We start from the raw sequence: 26,108 nt of genomic DNA on the forward strand, positions 1-26,108 counted from the left end.
CTTGCTTATTGGATGGTCAGTAAGCTACTGAGAAGATGTTTGACCTCATTAGTCATTAGGGAAATAACTAAAGCCAGAATGAAATACGACAACATAGCTATAAGCATGGCTGAAATAAAAACAAAATACAGACAATACCAAGTGCTAGACAGACTGAGGAACAGCTAGAACTCTCCTGCATTGTTGGTGAGAATGCAAAAAATGGTATAGACTCTCTGGAAACAGTAAAAAATACACTAACGATTCAATCCAGCAAGTTAACTCCTAGATATTTACCCAAGAGAAATGAAAACTTATATTCACAAAAAAATCTGTATGCAAATGTTCATAGCACTGTTCTTAGATGCTTGGGTGACTGCACACTGGCACTGGACACAGACATATCTAGGACTACTGGACACAGTTTCTGAGCTGACATTGATCCCGGAAGCCCAAAGTGTCATGATGGGGCCCCATTAGAGTGGGGCTTATGAGGTTCTGGCAGTAAAAGGAGTTGGGGATAGAGATCAGTTCACGGTGAGCTGACTGGGTCCCTGGACAAACACAGTGGTCATTTCTCCAGTCCCCAAGCTGATAATTCTAAGTGATACACTTGGCAGTTGGAGCAATGACCTACACATTGGGTCATTGGTCTGTGGAGTAAGAGCTATCACGGTGGGGAAAGCCAAGAGGAACCTCTGCCACTGGCTCCCACCCCAGGCCAAGAATGTAAGTCAAAACCAGTATTGGATCCTGGTAAGCATAAGGGGTTAAAGCAGAGATTAGTGACATCATTGGAGATGTATGGGATGTATGGGAAGAGGAGGTAGGAGAGCCACAGGGACGAAGAGAGTGGAGAAGGTGAGAAGAAGTTCTGGGAGTCTCTCTATGGGGGAGGGAGGAAGGGAATGGAAATGGTGAGAGGGAAGATGGAGGCTTCCACTGGATCCACTAGTAATGTTTCATAGGATGCTGGTGGAAGCAGGAGATTTTGCTATATCCTTCCTTATCCATTTTAACATATTTGAAATAGCACACCATGCCTTAAAAAGTCACTGGGAGAAGTGGAAGAGGGCGGTATCCACAAACAGGCAGGTACCATCGGGGGCAGGCTCAAGGAGGAGAATTGCAGATTTACAGTGCACCAAATCTCCCCTGCTCTGTAACTTCTCCAGCATGGCCAGCTTCTCAGGTGCAGAAACTCAGGCCCAGAAAACTGGGCCTTTGAGTTCCATAGGCAAGAGGGTTTCAGACATGCCAGGACTCTCCAGGAGGTCAGCCAGAGCAGGATGCAGGAGAGAGAGGTGACTGAAGACAGAGGAGTATGAACGGGTAAGAGCAGAAGGAAGGTATGGGAGGAATGGAGGGGTGTCAGAGTAGGAGATGGGTGGCAGACAAGGGAAATTCTGACACCCAAGGGCCGTATAGAAACCAAGTGAGGGACCCCTACCCAGACATCAGTACTGCTCAGCTCAGGGAAGCTGAGAACTGACAGTTCCAAGAAAAATTGAGAGACACCTGGCTATCCACACCGACCGCCATCACAACTGGTAGGCCTTGGATGTGCATACATAAAAAGTTTAAAACATACTTCTACATATACTAAATTCTCATATATTACATAGGATTGACTGGTGTGTGTGTGTGTGCCCACGCACGCAAGTGATTTAACTTACAAATGTGAATCCAAAGTCATCGGTCTGCAACTTGCAGTTTGAAGTCAGGAGGATGCTTTCAAAAGCTGTGAGAATGGCCTGATGCATTCCGCTGGACTGCCACGCTTTATGCTACTGGATGCTAAGCCACGTTGCATTCATCCATTTCCTTACTGATGGGAATTTGGAGTGTTCCCAGTTTTTCCCAACACCAACACCCTTGTGCATGGGCTCCTGTACACTACAGGTACCAGCATGTCTAGGGAAGAAGTACCAGGCGGGGGACTTGCCGGAACATAGAGGAAATACCTATTTTTTTTTTTCCTTTTTAAGATCTTGGGCTCAAAACAAGGACTCTGGAGTCAGATTGATTGGTTTCAACCCTGCCGCTGATCCCCACGAGCCGAAGGACCTTGGGCCAGTGGCTGAACCTCTCAGTGCCTGTTTGCTCACCGGTAAGAGGCCAGTAATAGCTGGCACTAGAGTTCTAGGCGTGTCATGTGGATGCATTACTATTTATGCCCAGCACTTAGAAGAGTGCCAGGCGCAGAGTCCGTGCTGGCACTAAGTTGCTTTCAATGGATTCTGCCAAATTACCTCCCAAATGGGTCTCTTGCACCACCGCCACAGGGGTTTGCTCCTCACCTCTCCCACCCTCGGAATGGTTAAGCTCTTTGAAGGTTGTCAACCTAGTGTGTGAAACCCGATTCGTGGTTTTAGTTCACATCTCCAGGATCAGCGGTGGCGAGCATCTTTTGGGGTGTAACTGGCCACTGCGATTTCCTCTTCTTTGAATTTGCCTCAGAGAGGGGGAAGGGCTGATGGAGCGAGGCCAACCCCAATCTGTCCGCCAACCCCAGTCTGTCCGCTAAACCCGCCTGCCAATAACATTTGCTGAGCCACATTTGATGCAGCAGTTGAGACAGAGACCATACAGAATGAAAATACAATCCCTTTGCTCTCTGGCCGACCCCTGATCACTGACTGCGGGACTCCTATGCCCATTCTCCTGTTGGGTCGTAAGGCTTGCGGTGGAAGGGAGACTGGCAAATGCTTTCGGCGCGTGCTAGGCGTCCAGTGCCTCCATCTTGACATTTCATCCTCACCACCCCTGGAGCCCGGCGCCCTCACTCCCCGACCCCCTGTATAGATGGGAAACGGAGGCTCAGAGCTGTGACTCTAACTGGAAAGGGGAGGCGGGACGGGAGGAGGCGGGCCGAGAGACTTGACAGAGGGAGGCACTCCCACCATCCCCTTCACCAGCCAACTGCTTGGACCGCCCACGGGCTTGAGGGCAAAGCAGAGGCCCTCGACCCCATTGGCTAGGCCTCGAGGGGACAGGCGAACGAGGCGCCCGCTGGTTGGCGGGGGCCGGACCAATGAGGTGGCCGCGGCGTGGGCGTGGGAGGCGCGCTGAAAGTCGCGCGTCGTTTCTTCTGAGGCGAGCTCGTGCGGCGCCTGAGGTGGTTGACGCTGCTCACAGAGCGCCGCCCGCCTCGTCCGCCGTGACGGCGACCGCAGCTCGGGCCATCAACTGTCGCCCTGGTTCCGCGGCCGCCCGGGTCGCGACATGAGCTCCCCAGATGAGGTGTCTGTGTGGGGAACGGGTTTCGGCCCAGAGGGCGGGGAGCGAGCCGGCGTCCGCCCGGCCGGCCGCGCAGTTCCGCGGGGACCCAACCGCGGCCCTGAGCCCAGGAAGCTGCCGAGCGGCGGGGGCGGGAGCGGCTGCCCGGATCCCAAGAGCTTCCAGTCAGAGTGGGAGATGCTAGAAGCGGGAGGTCCGGTGCTGTGTGGCCGTGAAGGCCGACCTGACTCCCCGGCTGACGACATGAGGGACCTCCTGGACCTGGCCGAGGAGTCTGCGGCGGGCACCACGCAGCAGCTGTACGACTGGGACATGCTGGGCTTCTGCAGGTACCCGTTGGCGGAGCCCTGCGCCTCCTTCGAAGTGTCCGCCGGCCTCGAGGCGGGTCCCGGCGGTCCAGGAGCGACCGCCCAGAGCTGTGGGGTAGCACCGCCGGCTCTGGCCGGCCCTCTCCCCCTCGGTGGGCCCGAAGCGGGCCAGGCCTGGAGGAAGCCTGAGAGAGCCACTAAGCGTAGGTTGAACGTGGCTGTGGATCGCCAGCGCTTCTCCAATGAAGGCCTGGTCCGGCAGCTATCCGACTCCGAGTCCTCAGATGAGTTCAGTGACACAGAGCTGATGACGGTGAGTACTTACCCCGGAGGAGGAGGCCAGGCCGAGCCCAGCAGACCCGAGGATCCCGGGGACACTCCCAGTCACTCGAATTTCCAAATCAGGGAGAATTTCCTTCACGTGACAGGCTCTTCCTTGTCCTCGGCTCTGCGAGGATTCTCTTCGGTTGTGGAAAGGCAGGGCGTGGGAGAGCAGGGCATCTCTTCCCCTAAGAAAATGCAGAGCGTGCTCTGGGGGGACGGGGGCAGCAAGCCCAGCTCCCCGGGAGCTGCTGCTGCTGCTGCTACGGCAGGTGGCCTGCCGCAGGTCACTCCTAGGAAGAAGGGGACCCAGGAGAAGAAATCCCTCGGGGGAGCCTCCACACTTGCCCTGGGGAAAAACTTCCCTTCCTGGGGGCAGCGAATCTGGGCACCTCCGCTGGAACCGGCCACCTTTCCCCCAGTCTCTGGTATTCCGCTGCTTGGGAGATCCAAGAGGTATACCTTGGTCCCTTCCGGAACCAAACAGGCCAAGCACACCAGCGCTGGGAAGAAATCCGTGGTCACGTGGACAAGGGAGTCTGAGGCTGTGGCGGGAGAAGATAAGGACCCAAATAGAGACCCAGCCCCAAAGGGCCAAGTGAGTAGGCCAGGCTCCTCCTCTCTCCCCACTCTTCCCCGCCCCCACCGCACCCAGAGCACACGTCTTCACCCATGCTGCCTCTGTCCACCCCTCAGGGGTCGTCATTGGGTGCCCCTCGGTCACTGGGTCATTATGATGCCTGATCGGGCTCCTTTTACTAGGGACAAACAGTAAGGTAGCACTTCGGGTGTGCTGGGCCTGGTTCTCCACCCTTGGCCTGTTTCCAGCGTCCTCTGAGAGACTGGGGCTGGGATGGAAGGGAGGGTTGGTAGCTGAATTGGGTCGGGGGATCCCTTAAAAGCTTCCCCGAAAAGCCTCAGTATTTAGACTCACCAGCTTCCTGAATCCTATTTCCTAGCTGTTCCCCAGACCTTCCTTGCAGGGGCCCTGGGCTTACTCAGTGCCCCACTGTTGTCCCTAGATCACCTCTGCCTGCTGGCCTGGGGCTGACGGAGGGAGAAAGTGCTAATGAGATCAGCCTTTCAATTCCCTTCCCAATTCCCTGCCTCACCCCGGCCGAAATCACACAACACACTCTCTCTCTCTCTCTCTCTCTCTCTCTCTCACACACACACACACACACACACACACACACACTTCCTTTTCCAAATCGGTGAAAAATTTTTGTTTCAGCTGCCAGCTCACAGGCCAGGGACATCTTATCCGCGCATGCATCGTGGAAAAGCCAGCAGTGGTGAGGTCGACACCAGAAGCCCCCAAGATCCAGGAAAATCAGAGCCCTTGGCCCTGAACCAGGGAGAAGTCATGCCCAGGGGGCCTGTCCCCTCAGGTGAGTGTCGTGGGTTTGATAGGAGGGGAGGGGAGAGGGGTGGAGGGCAGAAACCTCTGTCTCTGTCTCTGTTGGGGGCACAGCCTTTCTCTCAGGCAGCTTCTCCCACAGGAGACGGGGTGCTGGCAGGGCTGGCCTTGAGCCACATCATCCTCTGTGTGGGGTTTGTGCGGCGGGGCTGATCGGTGGCAGTGCCACAAACAGCTCCTCCGGGTGTAGCCTTACAGGGGAACAGCCTTTTCTGTTAAGTCCTTTTCGCCCACATTGCTCTCCCACGTGCTGGCTGTGGCTGCAGCTCTGGGAGGGGCGAATCCAGAGGCACATAGCTTGGGGACCACAATGCAATGGCGAAATGGCTGCCCCCGGGTAACAGCGGAGGCAGGCCCAGAGAGAAGGTTCGGGCTTCTGGGCAGAGCAGGGGCGGCTGGTCGCCAACAGAGGGTGGTGCCGCCTCACCTCACGGTAGACCCCACTTGGCCCTTTCCACCTCACTGGGAGCCTGGGAAGCTGGATTGTGTGTCCTTTCCCTCTCAGGTGACTGGGAGCCACTTGACCATCCCCCAAGACCGGAAACGCCGCAGCAGCCACTGGGAATGCCGGGCTGTCCTTGGGTAATGCTTCCTCTGGCTCCTGGAAATGCAGGCCCAAACTCGAGGGTGGGATCTGGGTCCAAGTTCAGCTGACATGTGTGGGGGCCACCCCTCCCCTGCCCCCATCACGTACCCCATGGAGGGAGCCCACCTGCGTTCCACTGAGGAGCGCTTGCCATTCTAGCCACCCGGCTTTGGGGTGGAGGGCCCTGTGGAGAGGAGAAGGTGGAGAGAGGAGGCCAGATTATACTAATCATTTCCTCCTGTGTTTGCTGGCCTAGTGTCTCGTGCTACAGAGAGAAGTAGACGACCTTAAGAAGAAATGTGGTATGAGGAACCAGGGACAGAGAGCGGTGTCTTAGTTCAGAACCCGGGTGGGCACCTGGGGTGGGGCTGGGCTGCAGGTGCAGTCGGCCTCGCAGGGACCAACATCCCTGTGGGGAGGAGAACCTAGCAGGCCTGGCCCTGGAGCCGGCTGTGCATGTACACCTGGGCGTGTGTACAGGTAGCAAAGTACTGTCTGGACTGCATGCACACTTTGCCAACCAGACCAGTCCTAGGGAATCTCCTTCTGATAGGACTTTTAGAGATGCCTCGTTGATTTTCCCTTGAACTGCTGCTTGGTGTGGCTTCTAAGGTTCTTGCTGGATTGTTTGTTTGTGTGTGTGACGGGATCTGACTGGTTGTGGCACGGCCCACAGCATCAGAGCTGCTGGTACACTTTGTTTCCCTTTAGGAACCAGTTCCACATTCAATTCCGGTGGTGGGGAGTGATCTGGTCCAGAGCTCTTTGCATCGGGTCTGGAGGGGGTTTCAGGTTTCAGGGCTAGGCGGTTCCTCACGGGGATAGGGGGACGGGCTTCCATATCCCTCTCTCTGGAGTGCCTACTAATGCCTGTCCCTGTTGCAGACACCATGAAGGACATGGCTCTCACGATCCTGACACTTTGAAGTGAGTGTTACACACACCGTACCCCTTCCCACAGTCCTGGCTGTTGAGCAGGGCTGGGGGCTGGCCCTGGCTTGAGGCTCTTCCCTGACTCTGCTGTTTTACAGGTTGAGCCCAGCGTCTTCCTGCAGGAGGGGCAGCTGGTACCTTTGGAGCCCGGGAGCTGTGGCCAAGCTCGTTCCCTCCTGTTCTGCCTCAGCTAGGGCTTCCTCTACCCTTGTTTTGCCCCCTCCCCAGTTTCACAGCAGTTTCGAAATAAAGTACCTCTCATATTATGTGTTCTGCCTTCTCTCTGGAGGGGTAGGGGTAGGGTTGGGGGCCGGGGCACGGCACTGCTCCACAGCAGAGCCTTTTCCAGAACAGTATCTTTCGCATCCTGTGGTGGGGACTCTGGACCAGCCTCTGCTACCATCCCTGCAGTCAAGTCAGCGGAGTGCCCCAGGTCTGGGTCCTGTGTGTGCTCTCCCTGGCCACATTGACACGTCATCCCTTGCCCCCGAAGGCCCTCTTCTAATTCTCTCCAAACCACCCTCCTCCTTTGGGGTCTGGTGGTTCCCATTCGTCTCTGCCATTACCCCTCCCCATCAGCAGGAACTCATGACCCCCTTCCAGAGCTCCAATCTGGAAGCATTCACATCCTCCCTGCCCTAGCCAGCTGACCACCCTCCTCCAGCCTGGTCGTCTCTATACCCTTGAGTGGAAATTGGCCCGTCAGGTTCTATGGCAAGTGTGGTTAGTAGGTCTGTGTTCTTGCATGGTCCCTGTCAAATACTCTTCCACCAGCCCCATGACACAGATTTTCCTGGAAATTATACTTCTGTGTCCCAGCTCAGTCTCCCAGACTGCCTCTTTAGGACACATGAGATTGAGTCTGAGCTCCATGTTCAATTTCCCCCTCACTGGAGGTTGGGGAGCACTTCCTTCCCTCAGCCGGGACCCAGGGATGTACTAGCCTGAGACTCAGAGGGACAGATCTGTGTTTGAGTGAGGCGATTCTGCCTGGCACCCTTCCCAAAAGACCGGTATTTTACTACACAAAAGGGGGTATGATGGTAAGTAGGACATTCAAGGTTGGTGACTGTGTGTCCCTGTGTGTGAATAAAAGTAATCGGGGATAATCTCCCTTGAGGGAGGAAGATGTGATTCAGGGAGTAAAGAGAGTAGAGGCTGGTCCAGGTTCTGTAAGGCATTGGATGAGCAAAAGCAAGGGTCGGATCTGTTTTGTTCAAGGGTTGTCGTTAAATTCCCAAAGCATAGGCGGGGGAGGATGCAGAAGTCACCAAACCCCACGACAGGGTGTCGGGATGCTCGAAATGTTGGATTCGCTGTAGGAGGCTCTCGATCCTACTCTGTGATCCTATGATATCTGACAGCTGCTGTGGTTGTGGATGGAATGAGATTGGGAAGAGTGGCTCCTCAGAGTAGCTCATCTTAGAATCAGGGGACCCATATAAGAGACCACCCAACATGAGCTACCCGGGACAGGGGCAGGGTGGGCGCAGTGAGGATGGGAAGTAAGGAGTGACTGCGCCTGGACAATGGGGAGCACTTGAGCCCACCCTTCCCCCATATTCTCACAGTTACTCGCTTCCAGAGTCTATGGCATGAGCTCAGGTGGACAGACCACATGTGGGATGGGGCAGTCACAGACCTCAGGGTCAGAAAAGAACATTCGTGGGACTTAATCCACTCAAACCCCTCCCTGGAGAAGGTGGGCTTGATTGCTGCCCAGGCCTCTGGCTGGATTCCTAGGATGTACCCAGTGCCCCGCCCCAGTCCAGCCTGTACCAGGCTTATGTTCTAGCCCCTCTTGCTTCGGTACTGCTCCCCACTGAGCTGAGGCCATTACCAATGAGTGTGTGTGCACTTTGAGGAAACAGAGCCAGCTTAGACTTTGGACCCGCCTCTAACCTGTAGAGACAGTCATTCCAGGTCTTGTGTCCCTGCAGACACTCTGGAGAGTGTGAAGCTAAGTACAGGCTGGAGACCGCCATCACAGGAACTCTCTTCCCAGTGCACACTATGGAGGGTATGGGACCAGCTCAGTGGTATGGCACCATCCCTTCCAGCCTGAACCGCTCTGGCTCAGAGCCCATTCCCTCTAGCCTCTAACCACAGTGTGCACACTGGGGGAAAAGTGAAACCAGAAGAGAAATACTGCCCCAAGCCCTCAGGACCCGGCTATATCCCAGACCAATGTGGAGACTGCCATCACACCTGGGAGAAACCCAACTTCCTCAGGGCTCTTAACTCTGGCCCTTCAGGTCCCAACCCCACACCTCAAAGGGCAGTGAGGGCCATTGAGCAGAGAAGAAGCCCCAGCTCACACCTTATTCAGGCTCTAGCCCCTTCAACTCCAGACCTGTTTCCCACCCGGGCAGTGACTGCCACCACACCCTAGGGGAAGATGCAGCCCATGCTCACTTCATATCTAGCTCTCCCTCCAGAGCCACTGGGCACATGCAGACTGAACAGGGATGGTCCCACACAAGAACACACCCACAAGACTGGGATAGATAACTGTCTCACCTGATTTCATACAGACAGAGAAAGTTTTAAAAAGATGAGTAGACAGGGGAACATGTTTCAAATTAAAGACAAGAAAAAATGCTGAAAAAAACCCTAAGGAAACTGATAAATAACTGATGAAGAGTTCATAGCAGTAGTAATATGAATGCTAACTGAACTGGGGCAAAGAATAGATGAACACAGTGAGAATTTTTAACAAAGAACTAGAAAATATAAAAAGGACAAGTCAGAGCCGAATATAATAACTGAAATTGCAAATACACTAGAGGGAAATAACAGCAGATTAGGTGACAGAGAAGAACACATAAGCAGTCTGGAAAGTAGAATAATGGAAATCACTCAATCATAAGTGCAGAAAACAATTTTTTTAATGAGAATAATTTAAGGGACCTGTGGGACAACATCAAGCATACTCACATTTGCATTATAGGGGTCCCAGAGGAGAAGAGAGAGAGAAAGGGGTTGAAAAATGTATTTGATGAAATTATGGCTGAAAACTTCCCTAATCTGAAGAAAGAAACACAGAGGAAGCACAGAGAGTCCCAAACAAAATGAACCCATACACACCCACATCAAGACATATAATTAAAAGGGCAAAAGTTAAAGAGAGAATTCTAAAGGTAGCAAGAGAAAAACAAGAGTCACATACAAGGGAAGTCCCATAAGCCTGTCAGCTAATTTTTCTGCATATACTTTGCATGTCAGAAGGGAGTGGCATGATAAGATTTAAAGTGCTGAGAGGGAAAACCCTACAACCTAGGATACTTTACCCAGCAAGGTTATCATTCAGAATTGAAGGAGACATAAAGGCTTCTCAGACAAGCAAAAATTAAAAGAGTTCATCAATACTAAACCAACCTTACAAGAAGGGTTAAAAGGTCTTCTTGAAGTAAAAAAAAAAAAAAAAAAAAAAAAAAAAACAAACACTGACTACAACAGGAAATAAGAAATTAAAGGACGGGGAAAATATACTGGTGAAGCAATTATATCATAAAGGCTGGGTATTTACCAGTTAAATAAGCTAGTACAAAGGTTAAAAGACAAAAATTGTAAAATCAACTGTAACTACAATAAACAGTTAAATGATAGACATGAAGATGTGAAATATGACATAAAAAACACAAAATGTTGGGAGGTGAGTAAAAAATGTAGAGCTTTCAGAATGTGTTTGAACTTAATGACTATTGGCTTAAATCAAATAGTTATAGGTCAACATAAATGAACTCCATGGTAACCATAAATCAAAGACCTACTATAGTTATACCAAAACTAGAGAGAAAGGAACACAAACATAACACTGAAGAAAATCATCAAACCACAAGAGAGACACTAAAAGAAGAAAGCATCCTCCTGACTTCAAACGGCAAGTTGCAGAACGATGGCCTCAAGATACACATTAGTAAGTGGTTTTAAATCCCAAATGAATCGTACCTAATATTTGATAACCTTTGGGTGTATGTTTCAATGTCTGAAAGACAGTTTTCACTAGATGTTAAAGTTGTGGGATAGCTTCTAACAGGACCCAATAGGTTTATAGAACAAATTTATGACCTTGGATCTCCCCAGATTGGTTAGGAAGGTGTACAATTGGTTTCCTTCAGGTTCAATGTCACCTACAGGTAGCCTTGAAAACAGCTGCTGTCATCCTGCTTTCAATGTGGGCATGTTGGGTTCAATCAGTTTTCCAATGGTATGATTATTTGGCTGCAATATTTATTCCTTCACTTGGAATAGAAGATATCATTACTCATATAGAGGCTTTAACAAAATCCACCCAGCAAGCCTTAAATGATAGTAACCAAGCTGTGTGTTTGCTCAGTTCAGAAATTTCCATGATGAGAAAAGCAGTCCTATAGAATTGCATGGCCCTCAATATTCTAACAGCTTCCCAAGGGGGAGCTTATGTTGTAATACATAGTGAATGTTTTGTTTTTATACCTGATGAGTCTTCCAATGCAACCCCCGCTTATGATGCGTATGAAAAATTGGATTTCCACTCTGAATGATCGTCTTCCCAGTTTAAGGGAAATGCTAGGAAAATGGTATGGTTCAAGAGGATATTGGCTTAAATCTTTACTAATGATATTGTTGCTCCTATTTCCAACTTTGATTACAATTTGTGTAACTTATAAAGTTTTAGTTTCTTGTTTTTTGCACTGTGTATCACCTGCTCCTACTAAGATAATGATATCTAAACAACTGGAAACTATTGATCACATCTATAGTTCTCTATAAAATAATGGACATGCACAATGCACATGCAAGGTAAAATTGGTGCAAGTCCTATTGGACAACGTGGAATTGGCCGTTAGTCCTTGCCAGACATCTTACTAGTACCACCCCCTAAAAGGAAAGAAAGAACCGGGCTATTAGGGCCCAGCATCGAGGGACATGATGGACCCAAGGCACGTAAAGAACCACCCTAGCATTTAGGGACCAAATACTTGATCACCTAATGCTTTCTATTGAAAGATTAATGATCAAAAGTGGAATTAATGAAATAAAATTATTTTCAGGCAGGACAAGAAACATTTTAAACATAAAATTCTCTCTCTGCCCATTTGAGCCACTACCCCCTCCCCTTTAGTGTGATTTGTGCATCACATTATACATTAACTAGATCCCCTTAAAAGATACAGGAATGCCCACACACCAAAAAAAAAAGAAAAGAAAAAAAAGAAAGAAAGAAAGAAAGAAAGAAAAGAAAGAAAGAAAGAAGAAAAAGAAATTTCCTCCTGGAATCAGCGAGGTAACTCCTTAAGAGATAACTTCCCTTTCTCAATCCTGTAATGCCTCATTAATACCCACTACTCGCCTTGTTGGACTATGTAAACTATTAATATGCTACTTTGTCTCAAAAACTTATATCATGGTTTTACCTCCAATGGGTGGAACAGTCCTCAGAGTTTTCTGAAGATTGTCTCCCAGCTTATAGTCCTCAGGTTGGCTCAAATAAAAATTTCCATTTTTCTTCGATTGACTATTGATTAATTTTTTTGGACAACACAATGAAACCAAAAGATGGTTTTTTAAAAAGATAACAAATCACAAACCTTAGGCAGACTGACCAAGAAAAAAAAAAAGATTCCTAAGGAATCACTAAAATCAGGGCTGAAAAGGGAGACATCACCACTGAGCCTATTGAATTTAAAAAAACATAAGAAAATAGTATGAAAAATTTTATACCAACAAATTAGACACATATATGCAATGAAAACATTTGTAGAGAGACACAAACTTCAAAACAGACTCAATAATAGACAATCAATTAAATTAATAATTAAAAATGTTCCCACAATCATGCTCCTGTCCAGATGGCATCACTGCTGAATGCTATCAAACATTTCAGATGGAAATAATAGCAACACTCCAGAAATTCTTCCAGAAAATAGAAGAGGAATGAACATTTTCAAAATAGCTCTAGTAGGCCAATATTACTGTAGTGTGAGCCTCTGACAGTTTTTTTTTTCTTAATTGTAATGCAAGTGCCTGACATTAAGCTTTTGATTGCTGAGGCACCACTTCAAAGACAGCTATATCAAAAAGAACAAATTGCCAGCTACACGACTAGGTAAAGAGCCAGGCCACCACACCCCTGAAGTTTCCTTTGTTTTAGAGATCTCTGATTGACTTAGATAACTGACCCTTTGGCTGCTTGTTTTTCCCTTCTTGTGCTTTAATTCCCATTCTGTGTTAAATTCATCAATAAAGAGTGAATCTGAGAAACCCTAGGCCCCTCACTCTTGACCCCGATACATACATAACCCCAGGTCCCAGCTCTCTTTCTCCACCCACAACCTTTCTGTGTGGTCCAAGGCATGCCATGTACCCTCCATGACCTGTGAGTAATAAACTTCGTCCTTTCACAGTCTCCTAAAGGTTATTGCTGAGGTGCATCTTGCAATTATAATAAGAACCACAAGGGCTAGTTCAACCACAACATTGGTTCTGAAAGGGGAAATATCTGTGGGGGCTCGCCTTGGAGTACAGATAAGTGCCTCCAGGTATTTCTAGCTGACAGTATCACTATCAATTGGCTGAGACCAGCACAATTACCCTGATGCCCAAAACACACAAAGACATCCAAAATAAAGAAAATTGCATACCAATCTTTCTCATGGATACAGATGAAATAACCCTCAAGAAAATATTAACAAACTGGATTCAGAAACATATAAAAAGGATAATATACCATAACCAAGTGGGATTTATTCTAGAAATGCAAGGTTGGTTTAACATCTAAAAATCAATTTATGTAATACACTATTTTAAAAGAAGAAAGCACTGAAACATTATCATATTAACTGACACAGAAAGAGCATGTGACAAAATTCCACCACCTTTCATGATAAAAACAATATAAAAACTAGGAATAGAAAGAAATTTCTTCAGCATCATAAAGGATATCTATGAAAAACCTACAGCTAACATCATATTTAGTAGTGAAAGACTGCATACCTTTTCCCTAAAGTCAGCAACAAAGACATGCTCACTACTTTTATTCATTATTGCACTGGAAGTTTGAGCCAGTTCAAACAGGGAAGAAGAAGAACTAAAAGTCATCCAGATAGGAAATAAAAAGGGAGTTTTTTTTTTATTCTCAGATGACATGATTTCATATGCAGACAATCCTAAGGAATCCACAAAAACGGATCTAACGGTAGAACTAATAAAGAAGTTCAACAGATCACAGAATACAAGAGTAATATATAAAACAAATTTTATTGCTAAATACATGTAGCAAATAATCCAAAAATGAAATCAAGGAACACTTAATTCTAGTTACAATAGCATCAAAAAGAATAAAATGCTTAGGCATATATTTAACAAACCAAATGTAATACTTACGCACTGAGAAACACAAATTGATGTTTGTTGAGAGAAATTAAAGATGATCTAAATAACTGGAAAGGCATTGCATGTTCATGGTTGTAAGACTCAATATTTATATGGTAATTCTCCCCAAATTGACATATAGATTCAATTCAATCTCTATCGAAATTTCAGCAGGGTTTCTTTGTAGAAACTCACAGGCTGATCCAGAAAATTCATATGGAAATGAAAAACAAAACAAAACAGAACAAAACAGAATATCCAAAACTACTTCAAAAAAGAACAAACTTGGAAGATTCCACTTTGTGATTTCAAAACTTACGATAAAAATACAGATAATCAAGTTAGTGTGATACTGACATAGAGATAGATCAATGGAACAGAATTGAGAGTTTAGAAATAACAAACTATGCTTATATTTATTGTCAATGATTTTCAATGCAATGGGGAAAGGATAGTCTTTTCAACATGTGGTGCTGGTACAACTGGATATCATGCAAAAATACAAACTTTGAACCTTACTTCACAGCACACACAAAACTTAATGCAAAATGGATCAGAGACTTAAAAGTAAAACCTACAACTATAAATCTGTTAAAAGAAGCCCTAGGAGAAAAATATTTGTATGCATGAGCTAGGCGATGATTTCTTAGATACAACACCAAAAGCATGATCCATAAAAGAAAAACTTGATAAATTGGACTTCGTCAAAATTTAAAACATTTATGCTTCAGAAGGCACTATTCAGAAAATGAAAAGACAAGGTACAGACTGGGAGAAAATATTTGAAAGTCACAGATCTACCAAAGAACTTGTATGCAGAATAAAGAATAAGAATAATAAATAAATAAGAAAATGACCCCATTAAAAAATTGGGTAAAAGATTTGTATAGACATTTAACCAAAGAAGGTATAGAAATGGTTAATAAGCATATGAAAGGATGTTCAGAACCACTAGTCAGTAGGGAAATGTAAATCAAAACCATAATGAGATACCATGTTGCAAAAAAAAAAATAGGATGGCTATAATCTAAAATACAGATAATAACAAATATTTGGACTTGGAGAAACTTGAATCCTCATACACTTCTGGTGATAATGTAAAATAGTTGAATCTTTTTGGAAAATATTCTGGTGTTTTCTTAAAAAGTTAAACATAGAGTTACCATATGATCCTGAATGTCCATTCCTAGGGATCTACCGAAGAGAACTGCAAACATATGTTCACACAAAATCTCATGAACTCAAAATGTATATGAATATGCTTAACAGCATTTAGTTTGGGAATATTATCCACAACATTCCCAAACTAAACATAACCCAAATGCCCATAAACTGATGAATGTATAAATAGAATGTGGTATACCCATACCATGGAATATTATTTGGCAATAAAAATAAATGAAGTACTGATACATGCTACAACATGGGTGAACCTTGAAAACATTATATTAAGTGAAAGAAGCCAGACAAAATGTACTATATATTGTGTGATTCCATTTATACCAAATTTACTAAATAGGCAAATCATAGAGACAGAAAGTAGTTTATTACTTGCCTATAGGGCTGGGGGTAGGTTGGGGGGGTTCAGGGTGTTGGGTAAGGGATATAGGGCGTCTTCTTGGGCTAACAAAAATATCCTAAAATTGATTGTGATAGATGCACAACTGTGAATATACAAAAAGCCATTGAATAAGGCATTTTATTTTTTAATTCATTTTTATTGCAAAAACACATAATAGGAAACCTACCTTATTAACAATGTTTTTAGTGTACAGTGTTGTTAACTATATGAACATTGTTGTAATCAGATCTCCGGAATTCTTCATCTTGCATGACTGCAAATCTATACTCATGGAACAACAACTCCCCATTTCCCCCTCCCCCAAGCCCTTGGCAACCAGGATTCTACTTTCTGTTTCTAAGAGTTTGACTACTTTAGGTACCCCATATAAGTGGAAACATGCAGTATTTGTCCTTTGTGATTGGCTTACTTCACTTAGTATAATATCCTCAAAGTTCATCCATACTACAGCATATAGCAAGATTTCCTTCTTTTTAAAGGCTGAATAATATTCTGTTATATGTATACATTATATATACCACCTTTTGTCCATTCACCTGTTGATAGATATTTAGGTTGTCTTCACCTCTTGGCTATTGTGAATAATGGTACAATGAACATGGGAGTGCAATAATCTATGCAAGATCCTGATTTCAATTATTTTGTAATGTAAATGTAAATATACGGAAGTGAGAATGCTGGATCATATGGGAGTTCTAGTTTTATTTTTTTAGGAACTTCCATACTGTTTTCCATGGTGGGTGCACAATTTTACACTCCCACCAGCAATCCACAAGGGATTCATTTTCTTCACTACCTTGCCAACACTTGCTATTTTAAGTTTTATTTTTTTAATACTGGCCATGTTAACAGTTGTGAGGTGATAACTCATTGTGGTTTTGAATTGCATTTCCCTGTTGACTAGTGATGTTGAGCATTTTTCTTATACCTGTAGGTCATTTATGTGTCTTCTTTGGAGAAATATCTAATCAATTCCTTGGTCCATTTTTAAATTGTGTTATTTGGGTTTTGTCTGTTTCTTTGTTTTTGAAAGCATAAGCCACAGATTGGGAAACAATATTTGCAAAGCACACATGATAAAAAAACTTGTATCCGAAAGAGATAAAGAACATTCGATATTCAGTAATGAGAAATCAAACAACACAATAAACAATGAGCAAAGAAAAAATCGAACTGACATCTTGCTTATTGGATGGTCAGTAAGCTACTGAGAAGATGTTTGACCTCATTAGTCATTAGGGAAATAACTAAAGCCAGAATGAAATACGACAACATAGCTATAAGCATGGCTGAAATAAAAACAAAATACAGACAATACCAAGTGCTAGACAGACTGAGGAACAGCTAGAACTCTCCTGCATTGTTGGTGAGAATGCAAAAAATGGTATAGACTCTCTGGAAACAGTAAAAAATACACTAACGATTCAATCCAGCAAGTTAACTCCTAGATATTTACCCAAGAGAAATGAAAACTTATATTCACAAAAAAATCTGTATGCAAATGTTCATAGCACTGTTCTTAGATGCTTGGGTGACTGCACACTGGCACTGGACACAGACATATCTAGGACTACTGGACACAGTTTCTGAGCTGACATTGATCCCGGAAGCCCAAAGTGTCATGATGGGGCCCCATTAGAGTGGGGCTTATGAGGTTCTGGCAGTAAAAGGAGTTGGGGATAGAGATCAGTTCACGGTGAGCTGACTGGGTCCCTGGACAAACACAGTGGTCATTTCTCCAGTCCCCAAGCTGATAATTCTAAGTGATACACTTGGCAGTTGGAGCAATGACCTACACATTGGGTCATTGGTCTGTGGAGTAAGAGCTATCACGGTGGGGAAAGCCAAGAGGAACCTCTGCCACTGGCTCCCACCCCAGGCCAAGAATGTAAGTCAAAACCAGTATTGGATCCTGGTAAGCATAAGGGGTTAAAGCAGAGATTAGTGACATCATTGGAGATGTATGGGATGTATGGGAAGAGGAGGTAGGAGAGCCACAGGGACGAAGAGAGTGGAGAAGGTGAGAAGAAGTTCTGGGAGTCTCTCTATGGGGGAGGGAGGAAGGGAATGGAAATGGTGAGAGGGAAGATGGAGGCTTCCACTGGATCCACTAGTAATGTTTCATAGGATGCTGGTGGAAGCAGGAGATTTTGCTATATCCTTCCTTATCCATTTTAACATATTTGAAATAGCACACCATGCCTTAAAAAGTCACTGGGAGAAGTGGAAGAGGGCGGTATCCACAAACAGGCAGGTACCATCGGGGGCAGGCTCAAGGAGGAGAATTGCAGATTTACAGTGCACCAAATCTCCCCTGCTCTGTAACTTCTCCAGCATGGCCAGCTTCTCAGGTGCAGAAACTCAGGCCCAGAAAACTGGGCCTTTGAGTTCCATAGGCAAGAGGGTTTCAGACACGCCAGGACTCTCCAGGAGGTCAGCCAGAGCAGGATGCAGGAGAGAGAGGTGACTGAAGACAGAGGAGTATGAACGGGTAAGAGCAGAAGGAAGGTATGGGAGGAATGGAGGGGTGTCAGAGTAGGAGATGGGTGGCAGACAAGGGAAATTCTGACACCCAAGGGCCGTATAGAAACCAAGTGAGGGACCCCTACCCAGACATCAGTACTGCTCAGCTCAGGGAAGCTGAGAACTGACAGTTCCAAGAAAAATTGAGAGACACCTGGCTATCCACACCGACCGCCATCACAACTGGTAGGCCTTGGATGTGCATACATAAAAAGTTTAAAACATACTTCTACATATACTAAATTCTCATATATTACATAGGATTGACTGGTGTGTGTGTGTGTGCCCACGCACGCAAGTGATTTAACTTACAAATGTGAATCCAAAGTCATCGGTCTGCAACTTGCAGTTTGAAGTCAGGAGGATGCTTTCAAAAGCTGTGAGAATGGCCTGATGCATTCCGCTGGACTGCCACGCTTTATGCTACTGGATGCTAAGCCACGTTGCATTCATCCATTTCCTTACTGATGGGAATTTGGAGTGTTCCCAGTTTTTCCCAACACCAACACCCTTGTGCATGGGCTCCTGTACACTACAGGTACCAGCATGTCTAGGGAAGAAGTACCAGGCGGGGGACTTGCCGGAACATAGAGGAAATACCTATTTTTTTTTTTCCTTTTTAAGATCTTGGGCTCAAAACAAGGACTCTGGAGTCAGATTGATTGGTTTCAACCCTGCCGCTGATCCCCACGAGCCGAAGGACCTTGGGCCAGTGGCTGAACCTCTCAGTGCCTGTTTGCTCACCGGTAAGAGGCCAGTAATAGCTGGCACTAGAGTTCTAGGCGTGTCATGTGGATGCATTACTATTTATGCCCAGCACTTAGAAGAGTGCCAGGCGCAGAGTCCGTGCTGGCACTAAGTTGCTTTCAATGGATTCTGCCAAATTACCTCCCAAATGGGTCTCTTGCACCACCGCCACAGGGGTTTGCTCCTCACCTCTCCCACCCTCGGAATGGTTAAGCTCGTTGAAGGTTGTCAACCTAGTGTGTGAAACCCGATTCGTGGTTTTAGTTCACATCTCCAGGATCAGCGGTGGCGAGCATCTTTTGGGGTGTAACTGGACACTGCGATTTCCTCTTCTTTGAATTTGCCTCAGAGAGGGGGAAGGGCTGATGGAGCGAGGCCAACCCCAATCTGTCCGCCAACCCCAGTCTGTCCGCTAAACCCGCCTGCCAATAACGTTTGCTGAGCCACATTTGATGCAGCAGTTGAGACAGAGACCATACAGAATGAAAATACAATCCCTTTGCTCTCTGGCCGACCCCTGATCACTGACTGCGGGACTCCTATGCCCATTCTCCTGTTGGGTCGTAAGGCTTGCGGTGGAGGGGAGACTGGCAAATGCTTTCGGCGCGTGCTAGGCGTCCAGTGCCTCCATCTTGACATTTCATCCTCACCACCCCTGGAGCCCGGCGCCCTCACTCCCCTATCCCCTGTATAGATGGGAAACGGAGGCTCAGAGCTGTGACTCTAACTGGAAAGGGGAGGCGGGACGGGAGGAGGCGGGCCGAGAGACTTGACAGAGGGAGGCACTCCCACCATCCCCTTCACCAGCCAACTGCTTGGACCGCCCACGGGCTTGAGGGCAAAGCAGAGGCCCTCGACCCCATTGGCTAGGCCTCGAGGGGACAGGCGAACGAGGCGCCCGCTGGTTGGCGGGGGCCGGACCAATGAGGTGGCCGCGGCGTGGGCGTGGGAGGCGCGCTGAAAGTCGCGCGTCGTTTCTTCTGAGGCGAGCTCGTGCGGCGCCTGAGGTGGTTGACGCTGCTCACAGAGCGCCGCCCGCCTCGTCCGCCGTGACGGCGACCGCAGCTCGGGCCATCAACTGTCGCCCTGGTTCCGCGGCCGCCCGGGTCGCGACATGAGCTCCCCAGATGAGGTGTCTGTGTGGGGAACGGGTTTCGGCCCAGAGGGCGGGGAGCGAGCCAGCGTCCGCCCGGCCGGCCGCGCAGTTCCGCGGGGACCCAACCGCGGCCCTGAGCCCAGGAAGCCGCCGAGCGGCGGGGACGGGAGCGGCTGCCCGGATCCCAAGAGCTTCCAGTCAGAGTGGGAGATGCTAGAAGCGGGAGGTCCGGTGCTGTGTGGCCGTGAAGGCCGACCTGACTCCCCGGCTGACGACATGAGGGACCTCCTGGACCTGGCCGAGGAGTCTGCGGCGGGCACCACGCAGCAGCTGTACGACTGGGACATGCTGGGCTTCTGCAGGTACCCGTTGGCGGAGCCCTGCGCCTCCTTCGAAGTGTCCGCCGGCCTCGAGGCGGGTCCCGGCGGTCCAGGAGCGACCGCCCAGAGCTGTGGGGTAGCACCGCCGGCTCTGGCCGGCCCTCTCCCCCTCGGTGGGCCCGAAGCGGGCCAGGCCTGGAGGAAGCCTGAGAGAGCCACTAAGCGTAGGTTGAACGTGGCTGTGGATCGCCAGCGCTTCTCCAATGAAGGCCTGGTCCGGCAGCTATCCGACTCCGAGTCCTCAGATGAGTTCAGTGACACAGAGCTGATGACGGTGAGTACTTACCCCGGAGGAGGAGGCCAGGCCGAGCCCAGCAGACCCGAGGATCCCGGGGACACTCCCAGTCACTCGAATTTCCAAATCAGGGAGAATTTCCTTCACGTGACAGGCTCTTCCTTGTCCTCGGCTCTGCGAGGATTCTCTTCGGTTGTGGAAAGGCAGGGCGTGGGAGAGCAGGGCATCTCTTCCCCTAAGAAAATGCAGAGCGTGCTCTGGGGGGACGGGGGCAGCAAGCCCAGCTCCCCGGGAGCTGCTGCTGCTGCTGCTACGGCAGGTGGCCTGCCGCAGGTCACTCCTAGGAAGAAGGGGACCCAGGAGAAGAAATCCCTCGGGGGAGCCTCCACACTTGCCCTGGGGAAAAACTTCCCTTCCTGGGGGCAGCGAATCTGGGCACCTCCGCTGGAACCGGCCACCTTTCCCCCAGTCTCTGGTATTCCGCTGCTTGGGAGATCCAAGAGGTATACCTTGGTCCCTTCCGGAACCAAACAGGCCAAGCACACCAGCGCTGGGAAGAAATCCGTGGTCACGTGGACAAGGGAGTCTGAGGCTGTGGCGGGAGAAGATAAGGACCCAAATAGAGACCCAGCCCCAAAGGGCCAAGTGAGTAGGCCAGGCTCCTCCTCTCTCCCCACTCTTCCCCGCCCCCACCGCACCCAGAGCACACGTCTTCACCCATGCTGCCTCTGTCCACCCCTCAGGGGTCGTCATTGGGTGCCCCTCGGTCACTGGGTCATTATGATGCCTGATCGGGCTCCTTTTACTAGGGACAAACAGTAAGGTAGCACTTCGGGTGTGCTGGGCCTGGTTCTCCACCCTTGGCCTGTTTCCAGCGTCCTCTGAGAGACTGGGGCTGGGATGGAAGGGAGGGTTGGTAGCTGAATTGGGTCGGGGGATCCCTTAAAAGCTTCCCCGAAAAGCCTCAGTATTTAGACTCACCAGCTTCCTGAATCCTATTTCCTAGCTGTTCCCCAGACCTTCCTTGCAGGGGCCCTGGGCTTACTCAGTGCCCCACTGTTGTCCCTAGATCACCTCTGCCTGCTGGCCTGGGGCTGACGGAGGGAGAAAGTGCTAATGAGATCAGCCTTTCAATTCCCTTCCCAATTCCCTGCCTCACCCCGGCCGAAATCACACAACACTCTCTCTCTCTCTCTCTCTCTCTCTCTCTCTCTCTCTCTCTCTCTCACACACACACACACACACACACACACACACACACACACTTCCTTTTCCAAATCGGTGAAAAATTTTTGTTTCAGCTGCCAGCTCACAGGCCAGGGACATCTTATCCGCGCATGCATCGTGGAAAAGCCAGCAGTGGTGAGGTCGACACCAGAAGCCCCCAAGATCCAGGAAAATCAGAGCCCTTGGCCCTGAACCAGGGAGAAGTCATGCCCAGGGGGCCTGTCCCCTCAGGTGAGTGTCGTGGGTTTGATAGGAGGGGAGGGGAGAGGGGTGGAGGGCAGAAACCTCTGTCTCTGTCTCTGTTGGGGGCACAGCCTTTCTCTCAGGCAGCTTCTCCCACAGGAGACGGGGTGCTGGCAGGGCTGGCCTTGAGCCACATCATCCTCTGTGTGGGGTTTGTGCGGCGGGGCTGATCGGTGGCAGTGCCACAAACAGCTCCTCCGGGTGTAGCCTTACAGGGGAACAGCCTTTTCTGTTAAGTCCTTTTCGCCCACATTGCTCTCCCACGTGCTGGCTGTGGCTGCAGCTCTGGGAGGGGCGAATCCAGAGGCACATAGCTTGGGGACCACAATGCAATGGCGAAATGGCTGCCCCCGGGTAACAGCGGAGGCAGGCCCAGAGAGAAGGTTCGGGCTTCTGGGCAGAGCAGGGGCGGCTGGTCGCCAACAGAGGGTGGTGCCGCCTCACCTCACGGTAGACCCCACTTGGCCCTTTCCACCTCACTGGGAGCCTGGGAAGCTGGATTGTGTGTCCTTTCCCTCTCAGGTGACTGGGAGCCACTTGACCATCCCCCAAGACCGGAAACGCTGCAGCAGCCACTGGGAATGCCGGGCTGTCCTTGGGTAATGCTTCCTCTGGCTCCTGGAAATGCAGGCCCAAACTCGAGGGTGGGATCTGGGTCCAAGTTCAGCTGACATGTGTGGGGGCCACCCCTCCCCTGCCCCCATCACGTACCCCATGGAGGGAGCCCACCTGCGTTCCACTGAGGAGCGCTTGCCATTCTAGCCACCCGGCTTTGGGGTGGAGGGCCCTGTGGAGAGGAGAAGGTGGAGAGAGGAGGCCAGATTATACTAATCATTTCCTCCTGTGTCTGCTGGCCTAGTGTCTCGTGCTACAGAGAGAAGTAGACGACCTTAAGAAGAAATGTGGTATGAGGAACCAGGGACAGAGAGCGGTGTCTTAGTTCAGAACCCGGGTGGGCACCTGGGGTGGGGCTGGGCTGCAGGTGCAGTCGGCCTCGCAGGGACCAACATCCCTGTGGGGAGGAGAACCTAGCAGGCCTGGCCCTGGAGCCGGCTGTGCATGTACACCTGGGCGTGTGTACAGGTAGCAAAGTACTGTCTGGACTGCATGCACACTTTGCCAACCAGACCAGTCCTAGGGAATCTCCTTCTGATAGGACTTTTAGAGATGCCTCGTTGATTTTCCCTTGAACTGCTGCTTGGTGTGGCTTCTAAGGTTCTTGCTGGATTGTTTGTTTGTGTGTGTGACGGGATCTGACTGGTTGTGGCACGGCCCACAGCATCAGAGCTGCTGGCTCACTTTGTTTCCCTTTAGGAACCAGTTCCACATTCAATTCCGGTGGTGGGGAGTGATCTGGTCCAGAGCTCTTTGCATCGGGTCTGGAGGGGGTTTCAGGTTTCAGGGCTAGGCGGTTCCTCACGGGGATAGGGGGACGGGCTTCCATATCCCTCTCTCTGGAGTGCCTACTAATGCCTGTCCCTGTTGCAGACACCATGAAGGACATGGCTCTCACGATCCTGACACTTTGAAGTGAGTGTTACACACACCGTACCCCTTCCCACAGTCCTGGCTGTTGAGCAGGGCTGGGGGCTGGCCCTGGCTTGAGGCTCTTCCCTGACTCTGCTGTTTTACAGGTTGAGCCCAGCGTCTTCCTGCAGGAGGGGCAGCTGGTACCTTTGGAGCCCGGGAGCTGTGGCCAAGCTCGTTCCCTCCTGTTCTGCCTCAGCTAGGGCTTCCTCTACCCTTGTTTTGCCCCCTCCCCAGTTTCACAGCAGTTTCGAAATAAAGTACCTCTCATATTATGTGTTCTGCCTTCTCTCTGGAGGGGTAGGGGTGGGGTTGGGGGCCGGGGCACGGCACTGCTCCACAGCAGAGCCTTTTCCAGAACAGTATCTTTCGCATCCTGTGGTGGGGACTCTGGACCAGCCTCTGCTACCATCCCTGCAGTCAAGTCAGCGGAGTGCCCCAGGTCTGGGTCCTGTGTGTGCTCTCCCTGGCCACATTGACACGTCATCCCTTGCCCCCGAAGGCCCTCTTCTAATTCTCTCCAAACCACCCTCCTCCTTTGGGGTCTGGTGGTTCCCATTCGTCTCTGCCATTACCCCTCCCCATCAGCAGGAACTCATGACCCCCTTCCAGAGCTCCAATCTGGAAGCATTCACATCCTCCCTGCCCTAGCCAGCTGACCACCCTCCTCCAGCCTGGTCGTCTCTATACCCTTGAGTGGAAATTGGCCCGTCAGGTTCTATGGCAAGTGTGGTTAGTAGGTCTGTGTTCTTGCATGGTCCCTGTCAAATACTCTTCCACCAGCCCCATGACACAGATTTTCCTGGAAATTATACTTCTGTGTCCCAGCTCAGTCTCCCAGACTGCCTCTTTAGGACACATGAGATTGAGTCTGAGCTCCATGTTCAATTTCCCCCTCACTGGAGGTTGGGGAGCACTTCCTTCCCTCAGCCGGGACCCAGGGATGTACTAGCCTGAGACTCAGAGGGACAGATCTGTGTTTGAGTGAGGCGATTCTGCCTGGCACCCTTCCCAAAAGACCGGTATTTTACTACACAAAAGGGGGTATGATGGTAAGTAGGACATTCAAGGTTGGTGACTGTGTGTCCCTGTGTGTGAATAAAAGTAATCGGGGATAATCTCCCTTGAGGGAGGAAGATGTGATTCAGGGAGTAAAGAGAGTAGAGGCTGGTCCAGGTTCTGTAAGGCATTGGATGAGCAAAAGCAAGGGTCGGATCTGTTTTGTTCAAGGGTTGTCGTTAAATTCCCAAAGCATAGGCGGGGGAGGATGCAGAAGTCACCAAACCCCACGACAGGGTGTCGGGATGCTCGAAATGTTGGATTCGCTGTAGGAGGCTCTCGATCCTACTCTGTGACCCTATGATATCTGACAACTGCTGTGGTTGTGGATGGAATGAGATTGGGAAGAGTGGCTCCTCAGAGTAGCTCATCTTAGAATCAGGGGACCCATATAAGAGACCACCCAACATGAGCTACCCGGGACAGGGGCAGGGTGGGCGCAGTGAGGATGGGAAGTAAGGAGTGACTGCGCCTGGACAATGGGGAGCACTTGAGCCCACCCTTCCCCCATATTCTCACAGTTACTCGCTTCCAGAGTCTATGGCATGAGCTCAGGTGGACAGACCACATGTGGGATGGGGCAGTCACAGACCTCAGGGTCAGAAAAGAACATTCGTGGGACTTAATCCACTCAAACCCCTCCCTGGAGAAGGTGGGCTTGATTGCTGCCCAGGCCTCTGGCTGGATTCCTAGGATGTACCCAGTGCCCCGCCCCAGTCCAGCCTGTACCAGGCTTATGTTCTAGCCCCTCTTGCTTCGGTACTGCTCCCCACTGAGCTGAGGCCATTACCAATGAGTGTGTGTGCACTTTGAGGAAACAGAGCCAGCTTAGACTTTGGACCCGCCTCTAACCTGTAGAGACAGTCATTCCAGGTCTTGTGTCCCTGCAGACACTCTGGAGAGTGTGAAGCTAAGTACATACAGGCTGGAGACCGCCATCACAGGAACTCTCTTCCCAGTGCACACTATGGAGGGTATGGGACCAGCTCAGTGGTATGGCACCATCCCTTCCAGCCTGAACCGCTCTGGCTCAGAGCCCATTCCCTCTAGCCTCTAACCACAGTGTGCACACTGGGGGAAAAGTGAAACCAGAAGAGAAATACTGCCCCAAGCCCTCAGGACCCGGCTATATCCCAGACCAATGTGGAGACTGCCATCACACCTGGGAGAAACCCAACTTCCTCAGGGCTCTTAACTCTGGCCCTTCAGGTCCCAACCCCACACCTCAAAGGGCAGTGAGGGCCATTGAGCAGAGAAGAAGCCCCAGCTCACACCTTATTCAGGCTCTAGCCCCTTCAACTCCAGACCTGTTTCCCACCCGGGCAGTGACTGCCACCACACCCTAG

At 49.5% G+C, this 26,108-nt stretch overlaps 2 protein-coding genes across 2 annotated transcripts; both read left to right on the plus strand.

The window, feature by feature from the left end:
• Positions 1 to 3,204: 3,204 nt before the first annotated feature.
• LOC308609394 (uncharacterized protein CXorf49 homolog) lies at positions 3,205 to 4,592 on the plus strand (the record flags this gene model as incomplete). Its single annotated transcript, XM_081223073.1, has 2 exons — positions 3,205 to 4,446; positions 4,545 to 4,592. 2 exons carry the CDS (start codon positions 3,205 to 3,207, stop codon positions 4,590 to 4,592), a joined length of 1,290 nt encoding a protein of 429 aa, XP_081079199.1.
• Positions 4,593 to 20,109: 15,517 nt separating this feature from the next.
• LOC308609395 (uncharacterized protein CXorf49 homolog) lies at positions 20,110 to 26,108 on the plus strand (the record flags this gene model as incomplete). Its single annotated transcript, XM_081223074.1, has 6 exons — positions 20,110 to 21,351; positions 22,008 to 22,164; positions 22,699 to 22,775; positions 23,036 to 23,081; positions 25,653 to 25,736; positions 25,813 to 26,108. 6 exons carry the CDS (start codon positions 20,110 to 20,112, stop codon positions 26,106 to 26,108), a joined length of 1,902 nt encoding a protein of 633 aa, XP_081079200.1.

The sequence above is a fragment of the Mesoplodon bidens genome (genome assembly GCF_964165515.1).
Source record: "Mesoplodon bidens genome assembly, chromosome: X".
Taxonomy (NCBI): domain Eukaryota; kingdom Metazoa; phylum Chordata; class Mammalia; order Artiodactyla; family Ziphiidae; genus Mesoplodon; species Mesoplodon bidens.